The 9952-nt window shown below is 35.8% G+C and overlaps 2 protein-coding genes across 2 annotated transcripts; one reads left to right on the top strand and one right to left on the bottom strand.

Moving 5' to 3' along the window:
- Nucleotides 1-3717: 3717 nt before the first annotated feature.
- Nucleotides 3718-4179, bottom strand: LOC110733204. The gene has a single exon (XM_021913215.1). The coding sequence runs from the start codon at nt 4177-4179 to the stop codon at nt 3718-3720; it is 462 nt and encodes a 153-aa protein (XP_021768907.1).
- Nucleotides 4180-8409: 4230 nt separating this feature from the next.
- Nucleotides 8410-9519, top strand: LOC110733189 (uncharacterized mitochondrial protein AtMg00810-like). Its single transcript, XM_021913200.1, has one exon. The coding sequence runs from the start codon at nt 8410-8412 to the stop codon at nt 9517-9519; it is 1110 nt and encodes a 369-aa protein (XP_021768892.1).
- The last annotated feature ends 433 nt before the right edge of the window (nt 9520-9952 follow it).

Here is a 9952-nt window from a genome sequence, read left to right as displayed (position 1 = left end):
ATGATTGTGGAAGTCGTCACCAAGATTTCAGAAGAGCGGTTTGTGATAAGGCGGTCTTCGACGACATTTGATATGATTGTGAAGGTTGTCACTATGATTCAAATAAAATAGCTCGTGATGTAGTAGCAGATATTCGATAATGTTCCCTAGGATAAGGAAGATTGTCACTACAACAAAATTGAGTATCGTTACAAGAAGAATTGTCTTCAACAATGTTCCCTAGAATGTGGAGGGTTGTCACAACAACTGAAGATGACTACAATCAGAGTTACCTTCGACGACGAAAGGTTGTCATAAAAAAGGGAGATGGCTACAAGCAGAGTTATCTTCGATGATGTTCCCTAGCTTGCGGAAGATGGTCATAAAAACTGCAGAAAATCGCTACAAGTGGAGCAACCTTCCATGGTGTTCCCTAGCTTGTGGAGGATTGTCACAACAAAAAGATTAAAGACAACTACAAGTGGAGCGATTTTCGGCGATATCCCCTAGCTTGAGGAAGGTCGTCACAAATGCAACAAAATTTGATATTCCAGAGACGTGTACTCGACGGTGCAAGATACACATTTCTTAACTATCTTATATGCTTAACTAACACTAGTTTGCAGATATCGGCGTTACAAAAATGATTAAGGATTGCAGAACGTTCTGAATCATTCTCCGTCCCTATCGCTACTTTGATTTTTGTTTTTGAAACTTACGTTTCTCCAAACTCAGTCAAAGTGGGGGCTTTTGTACACACCTGATTGTGTTTCCCCAAAAACCAAACCCAGTAATGAATATATTTCACGTCATTGATTATCAAACGAAGTGAAATGTGAAAGAGCCTCGTGATGCAATCGTTTTAATAAAAAAATCTTTTTTTTTTGTTTTCCAAAAAACAAATTCGTACCTTATTTATGAAAAATGTCCAATCCAATATAAATTAGTCCATGATATAGGTCCAATAATAGTATAGTTGGATGGGGCTCGAAAAGAACTTTCCGACGATGTATTATAACCCCAATTCCGATGAATAATGAGGAAGTTATGGCCCAAATATTAAATTAGATATTAAATGAGTTTTTATGGGTGATCTAATAATCAAGTGGAGGGTCCATTAATAATCATTCCTAAAGTCATTAGGAATTACTTTAACTTTCTAGAATAATCTATAAGGTTATTTAATGTTCTAACGAAATTAGGATTAATAATAATATTTTATTTGATTTTGAAAAGACAAAGGATTTTATTTGGAATAAAACAAGTGTTTTAAGGATTAAATTTGATTTAATAAAAGATAAGTACGGACTCTACTTAGCCAAATTCAATTGGAAGAAGGATTCCGTACGAGTTTTATCGTACAGCATCCATCGTGTCATGATAAGGTCCATCGCGCCGCGATGGCTCTGTCGCGTCGCGATGACGTTGTTGCGTTGCGACAGAACTAGTTTTACTACGAGTCGAATTTTGACTCTTTTCTATCGTTTACGATCGATTTTTTTCTTTGTAAATAGGGTCGTGTTTCCCCGTTTTCAATCGTCAACAATTATCAACTATCATCTTTCTATTCTCTCTCTCTAAAAGATAAAAGCTTATTCTTTCTTTTTCCCTCTTTCTAAGAATTGCCTTTTCAAACACCATTCGTCCATCACGAGACTTAGACACACATAGCCAAGCTCGAAGTTGTCTTCGCCCTAGATGTGAAGGGTTGATAACTTCTGAGGGTTTGGTCCTTAATCTGTATTTCAATTATTTAAATTAATTATTTGATTTAATATTTTATTGAAGTTACTAACGTGTGTATTATTTTGATAGAAAGAGATATAAGGAAACAAAGTAAGTTGTTTTATTGCTATATTTTGTAGAAAGTATGCTTATATTATTTTAATTTCTAGTATAATGTTAGGATGTTATTTATTGCTTTCTAGTATCATGCTCAGATTGCTTCCTATTTCTTCTTTCATGTTAGTATCATGTTAAGGCTAAAGTTTTAATTTTTATTGATTAGTGACATGCTAATATTTGTTATTAATCATGTCATTAATTAGTATCACGCCTAGGATCTAGCTAATATTATTATGCTTTGATGAGGATATTGATATTATGATGATTATGTTTGTTGTGTCTGTCAAGCAATATTATTGTGTAACTTGATGTACATTATTGTTATTGCTTGATCACGCCCTCTCTTGCGGGTTTAAAGGGGATTTGTATTTGAAACCACGCTTAATAAGATAATTAATAATTTTTTTTAGGCTTATGTGATTTTAATTCAAGTGATCGCCAATAATAGATTTATTTGTGAATTAATAATCAACCAGAATATATCAAACAGGTTTAAGATTAATATATTGATTGTATGTTAATCAGAGTGCGCACATGAATATGAGAAGAATAAAGTAGAGGCCTATTTAGGACAGGTTTAATCTCCTTTAGGTTGGATTTGTACCTTCATCCCCGAATATCTAGTCATGGTTCAGTACCACTATGGACTTAGAAATCTCATGGATCGTGAAGGAATGTAACCTTCACCCTGTGAACGGTTTACAAGTTCCTAAAAATAATTATTGGCGACTCTTTTGCTCTATCTTCCTTCTCTTTGGACGCCACCATATTTAAGTGTATGATCACAGTGGGGTTCAAGTGTAGGATATGATGCTTGAAATATTCCCTACAAGTGGAAAGGTTACTTTCGGGATGGTTGGAGGATATTCCGAGTTAGTGAGGATAGTTTAATTTCGTGATTCGGGATGTTGGTGTTTGGATTAGAAATGGTGGTTCTGGGGTTGGAGGGTGGTTTAGGCATAGTGGAGGCAATTTTAAGCAAGTTGTGTTGGTTTTGGGGATAGAAGTGTTGGTTCCAGGAGTGTATCAAGGTGGTTCAGTGGTGGAAATTTAGTAAAGGTAGTATTTTACAACATTTTACCATTAAATGGGTAGTTTCTTACAATATTATTTTACCTTTATTAAGTAATTTCCTACAACATTTTTTTTAATAGGTAATTTTTTTACAAAATTTAGGTTATATAAGGTAATTTCTGACAAAATTGATGGTGTATAATACATTTTCCTGGGACCTATGGGCTATGGGCCCACCACGCTTTCGCTGCTTTATGTGTAGGACGGTTTACTCAAATGTGTGACCTCGCGATTGTGGTCCCTTGCGTCAAAAGTCCTCCTGATATGGTGATAGGGGCAGTGTAAGATAGTTTCACTAGAGGGGAGGTCATGAGTTATGTGGTCCTTGGTCTAAAGAGAGGTTTGTAAGGCTAGTTCATCCCAAGTCCCACATGGAAGCTAAGGAGTGAGGAAAATGTTTTATACTCTATAAAAAATGTCCTAATATTTATTTTTAGTATTAAGGAGTTTATGCTATGAGCCTATGACTAGCTTAGAAGGGAAAAAATCATACGACTTCGTTAACTAGAATCAAATTAAAGGAGTAAACAATTAAGGAAACGTACTCTAAAATAATTTCCTTACAAAAATCTCTAAAATAATTTGCTGCAAATTACAACATGAAAGCTCAACCGTACAAGATTTTTACAATAACTAAGAATTAACAAAACAAAGAGGATCAATTGAAAATTTCTATATAGCTATTACGTTACAACAAAATTTTCAAATATCAACGCGACAAGTCGACAACACCCAACAACATACAATGGTAACACCACGTCACCAATATTATTATTGTCGCGTACTATATACAACATCGGAAATTATTAGTATACCTACCTAATAGTAGTGATGATACCAAAGAGGCCGAAACCAATGAGAACCAACAGAAGAATGATAGGAGATCATGACCAAGAGCAAAACCACGACCAAAGCAACACCCCAAGGGGAACCTCCAACACGGTGGAACGAGTCGTGCTCGGGTTTAGGAATTCGAACCCAATACCAGCCCTTGGAAGACCCGGAGTCGCTAGAATTGTAGTTGGTACGCATCATGAAGATGAGCAAGGCAGGGAGAGCAAGAAGAATAAGCTTCAAACTAAAGGAAGCGCGATGAAGTGACTCTTTGTAAGGGAAGTAAGTAGACAAGTAAAGGTAAAATACAACAACACCAAATAAAGCAAGTAAAGCCAAAGGAGGAGAGTTTAAGGAAGACATGGTTCGATTTCTCCAACTTCGTTTTAATTCTACACTACTACTAGTACTACCTTTATCATTCTCTAATTTTAACTCTCCTTCCATTTTTGTAACTTTTTTTTTTTTGGGTTCTTTTTTTGTGGTTTGATTTGATAGTGGAAAAAAGTGAAGGGAAAAAAGTATATGCACTGGCAAATTAAAGTTCATATACTTGCATTGTGTTAAATATTCGAAGGTTAGCTTTTATTTGGTATAAATGCTGAAAAAAAGAAGGTTTGATTCTATCCTTCAACCGCTTGGGAATTTTTGGACTCATGTATGGCTCACAGCTTGTAGAAGAATTGATGCCTTACGCAACTTTTTTTGTTTTTTTTTTTTTATATATATAAATTGAGTTCTATGTTTTGGGTCCTTATCTTCGTTATACTTTTAATTCAACATACATGTAAATTGGCTTGGTAAATAACCCAACTCATATTCATGCAGTGTATTTTTGTTTATTTGGGTCTTGTTAGTGATGACACAGCAGAGTGTGCCACGTCAGATGATGAGTATGCAGAAGGTTGTTAGAAGAATTCTGTTATAACATAATCCTAGCTGATGTAATAATCAGTTAAGAAAAGGTTGTTATAACAACTTGTACTATATATAGCTGTACTTACTCTACATCTCATTATTTTCTTGATCAATAAGATTTCCCTCTTCTTCTCTCTAAATTCTCTCTCAATTAGACTTAGCCTTATTGTTCTTCACTATATTTCAATATGGTATCAGAGCAGGAAACATGAAGATTCTTCGATTCTATGATATATTACAGTGAATAATAGTAAGTTTTTTATCTTAATTTTTCCGCAAATTTTGTTAGATTCTTGTTTGTTGATCAAAATAGATCTTCAGCAACTGTTATTCTACAATTCTTCGTCATTTCCGGATTCAAATTTCTTCGGATTTTATTGAAATCTTGAGACTTTGATCGAATTTTTGATAGTATCATTGTTTGAAGTATTCAAATTAGTCTGCATTTCAAATTTCAAGTTCAAATTTCTTGATTAAAATGGCAGCAACCTCGTTTATACCAGTAACATCTGATCCTACTTCACCCTATACTATTATATCAATCCTTCTGAAAATACTTCATTGCCGATTGTTTCTGAGAAATTTTCTGGAGAAGCTTATGGTGAATGGAAGAGAAGTATGATGATAGCCTTGGCTACGAAGAATAAGCTAGGGTTTGTTGATGGAAACTTGCCTAAACCTCCTGAATCTGATCCTAATTGTGCAGCCTGGAAATGTTGTGATGCTATAATCATATCATACATTTTGAGATCTCTTGACAGTTCTATTGCTAGGAGTGTATTGTTCTTGACTACTTCTCAGGAAATCTAGAAAGATTTAGAAGAGAGGTTTTCTCGGACTTCTGGACCTCAGTTGTATACTTTGCAGCAGTCTTTGACAGATCTGAAACAGGGATCAGATACACCTATTACAGAGTTTTTTACTCAAATCAAAGCTATTTGGGATCAAATTAATCAGATGAATCCTCTACCTTCTTGTACAAGTGCTGGATGTACTTGTACTCAGGTTTTCTTGAAGCAGCAGCAGGAGGAAAGGTTGGTGCAATTTCTGATGAAACTTGATAATAAGTTTACTGTTGTTCGTACAAACATCTTGATGATGCAGCCCTTGCCAACAATTTCTATGGCATATAAATTGCTTGTTCAAGAAGAAAAACAAAGGCGAGCTAGTTTGGTCGATGAAGAATCAAGTAGCAGATCTATGGCTTTTGCTGCAGAAATTATTCTCAGGGGCCTAGAATGACTTTTCAGTCTAATGGCAACAAACTGGTAGTAGCAGGCAAGAGAATTTTCTGTGATCATTGCAGATTTCCAGGACATACTATTGATAGATGTTACAAGTTGCATGGTTATCCACCTAATTTTGCAAAGAATAAAGGGAAGAAAGTGGCAGTTGTGGTTCACATGGATGATGATGCAAATGAGCAAGAAGAGCATGTTACACATATTTCTTCTGACCAGTTCAATAATATTCTCAAAGCTTTGCAATCTCAGGAGTTGGATGTACCTACAGAGTCTCAGGCTCATGTTGCAGGTACTTGTCTCTTAACTTGCTCAAATGAAAAATGGATTGTTGATTCTGGTGCTACAGATCATATTTGTTCTAGTCTGGATTTATTTGACAGTTATAAGGTGTTTGATAAGGTTCCTAATACCATAACAGTAGTTGATGGTAAGCATGTTCTGGTTGAGCACATAAAGACTGTTATGTTTGACAATGGAATAGTGTTGCAAAATGTGTTACATGTTCCAGGGCTGAAGTTTAATCTAATTTCTACTCATAGATTATGTAGAGATTTGGATTGTGAGATTTTTTTTTACTCATGATAAGTGCTTAATTCAGGGGCCAACTTTGAGTCAATTTGTGGTTCTTGGTAAACTGGTGTCTGGAATGTATGCTGTTGATGATAAGAGTGTAACAACTCAAGTTCAGGAACAATCTCAGGAAGTAGCAGTAGCTGATGCTGGAATTAATAACAAGCTTGAGGATGCTAAACTTTGGCATCTTAGAATGGGACATATGCCTTTTAACAAGTTGCACTTAATTGTATCTGATTTTGATGAAAAAATAGGAAAGGAGACATTATGTCAAGTGTGTCATAAAGCTAGGCAAACCAGGAAACCTTTCCCTGATAGTTTCATTAAGTCAAATAAGTGTTTTGATTTGTTGCATATAGACACATGGGGACCTTACAAAACTAAAACGCATGATGGGTTTAGTTATTTCCTCACTATTGTAGATGATTACTCCAGGAATACTTGGACCTTTCTTATGAGAAATAAAAGTGATGCAGTGAATATTTTTACAAATTTGCTTGCATTTATCAAAACTCAGTACAATAGTAATGTTTTGTCTGTGAGAACTGATAATGCAAAGGAGTTGTGTGAAGGTGATATACTGCTTGTTTACAGAAGATGTGGCATTAAACATCAAAAGTCTTGTGTTGACACTCCACAACAAAATGGAGTTGTGGAGAGAAAACACAGACATTTACTGGAAACTGCAAGAGCTTTGTATTTCCAGTCAAGGGTTCTAGAGAAATTTTGGGGAGAGTGTTTGTTAACAGCAACTCATGTGATTAATAGGATGCCATTGAGTTCTGTGCAGTTTGCTTCACAATATGAGCTGTTGAATGGAAAGAAACCTGATTTGAGTCATCTAAAGGTGTTTGGGAGTCTGTGCTATGTATCTACTTTGAAAATGGGTAGAACAAAGTTTGATTCAAGGGCTACACCTTGTGTTCTGCTGGGATATCCACCAGATCAAAAAGCTTATAGAGTTTTTGATTTGGGATCCAAGAAAGTGATAATTTCCAGGGATATCACATTCTATGAGAAACATTTACCCTATCATTATGAAACACACAACCAAAATACAAAATATCCAATTTTCTTACCTATTCATACCCCTTTTGATCCAGATACAGAATACACAATCCCTGAACCATTTCAGCTTGAAACTGATAATACCCACCTTGAACCAAATATTTCTACAAATATACCCCAAACTATACCCATATCTATTTCCCAACCACAACCAGAACCAAATCAACCTGAATCACAACAACTAGAAATTTGTCTTGTTCCTGTGATTCAGTCTGCTGATTTGAGACAGTTAGACAGGCCAAGGAAAAGACCTAGCTACCTGGACAGTTATATATGTGCTGCAGAATCAGTCAGCAATCATTGGTGTAATATTGTTCAGTTTGATGTGCTTCCTTCTCCTATTAAAGTTTTGATAAATAAAACAGCTGTGATCTCAGAACCAACAAGCTATTTAGAGGCTTCTCCGAATGAAGGGTGGGTTACAGCTATGAAGAAAGAGTTAGATGCCTTGGTTCAAAATGAGACTTGGGAGCCGGTGCCTTTACCTAAGGGTAAGAAACCCATAGGGTGTAAGTGGGTGTATAAGGTGAAGTTAAAAGCTGATGGGAGTATAGAAAGATTGAAAGCCAGGTTGGTAGCTCAGGGTTTCACACAGAGGTATGGAGTAGATTACTTTGAGACTTTTTCACCAGTGGTTAAGATGGCCACTGTGAGATGTTTACTTGCAATTGCAGCAAGCAGAAAGTGGAATTTGTATCAGATGGACATTAATAATGCTTTCTTGCATGGAGAGCTTATTGAAGAGGTTTATATGAGGGTACCCCAAGGTGTTGCAAATCCAGATAACTTGGTTTGTTGACTAAAAAAGTCACTCTATGGGTTAAAGCAAGCTTCAAGACAGTGGTTTGCTAAGTTGAACTCAGAATTGCAGAAGATGGGTTATGAACAATCAAAGAATGATTATTCATTATTCATTAAAAGGACAAATGGTTTGCTCACTATTGCAGTGGTGTATGTAGATGATATAATAGTCACTGGTTCAAATGAAGAAAAAATCAGTAGGTTCAAAGAGCACTTGCATTCTGTTTTCAATATCAAAGATCTAGGGGTGCTGAACTATTTTCTGGGGATTGAGGTCAGTCATTTACAAGCTGGCATAGTGATAACACAGAAGAAATTTACAAAAGAGCTTTTGTTAGACTGTAATTTGGATGTTTCAAGGATTGCAAAGACTCCATTGCCTGCAAATTTGAAGTTATTGGCATATGAAGGTGAATTGCATTCAGATCCTGAGCATTATAGAAAAATTGTTGGAAAGTTGAATTTCCTTTCTCATACAAGACCTGATTTGGCTTTCTCTGTTCAGACCCTAAGTCAGTTTATGCAACAGCCAAGATTGTATCATGTGAAGGCCTTGCAACATGTGTTAAGATATGTTTCTCATACTTTGGGTCAAGGTATTATCCTATATGCTACTGATCAGTTATCCTTGATAGCATATTCAGATTCAAATTGGGCATCTTGTCCTAATACTAGAAGATCAGTAACAGGTTATGTTCTGCTCTTGGGGATATCACCAATTTCATGGAAGTCAAAGAAACAGCCTACTATCTCCAAGAGTTCTAGTGAAGCTGAGTACAGGGCTATGGCAGCTGCATCTTCAGAGACAACTTGGTTAATCAGACTGCTTACTAAATTGTGTGTTCTGAATTTGAAGCCAGTAGCATTACACTGTGATAATCAAAGTGCTATACACATTGGGAAGAACCATGTGTTTCATGAACGCACTAAACATATAGAGTTGGATTGTCATTTCACCAGAGAAAAGGTGCTGGAGGGTCTAATTGTGCTGACTTACACTCCCGCAGCAGAGCAGCATGCTGACATTATGACTAAGGCTTTGAGTTCCTTCCAGCATAATAAGCTTAAATCCAAGCTAGGAATGTATTCTGATGTTGATACAGTTCCTAGCTTGCGAGGGGATGTTAGTGATGACACAGCAGAGTGTGCCACGTCAGATGATGAGTATGCAGAAGGTTTTTAGAAGAATTCTGTTATAACAGAATCCTAGCTGATGTAATAATTAGTTAAGAAAAGGTTGTTATAACAACTTGTACTATATATAGCTGTACTTACTCTACATCTCATTATTTTCTTGATCAATAAGATTTCCCTCTTCTTCTCTCTAAATTCTCTCTCAATTAGACTTAGCCTTATTGTTCTTCACTGTATTTCAATAGGTCTTAAGGGTGCAATAGCCATGTAAGAGCTTCTCCAATGACAAGCTATAATGCCATTGTAGCTTACTTTTCCACATCAATTTTTAAGCTACAATACTTATTAATAACAAAGTGTTCCAATGGTAAGCTACAAGGCCTACAACATCTTGTAGTTTGGAAAAAAAAAAATTAATTTATATTGCAAGAAAGTCCTCACAATTGAACCATTGGAGATGCTCTAACAACACAAGCAGCATT

This window comes from Chenopodium quinoa, unplaced genomic scaffold, assembly GCF_001683475.1.
Source record: "Chenopodium quinoa cultivar QQ74 unplaced genomic scaffold, ASM168347v1, whole genome shotgun sequence".
Classification (NCBI taxonomy): Eukaryota; Viridiplantae; Streptophyta; class Magnoliopsida; order Caryophyllales; family Amaranthaceae; genus Chenopodium; species Chenopodium quinoa.
Note: the sequence above shows the minus strand (reverse complement) of the source record. Positions and strands in the feature narration are given on the sequence as shown.

What these genes read in the sequence shown, in the direction of transcription:
- LOC110733204 (XM_021913215.1), bottom strand. Translation starts at nt 4,179, where the DNA reads ATGGAAGGAGAGTTAAAATTAGAGAATGATAAAGGTAGTACTAGTAGT.
- LOC110733189 (XM_021913200.1), top strand. Translation starts at nt 8,410, where the DNA reads ATGGGTTATGAACAATCAAAGAATGATTATTCATTATTCATTAAAAGG.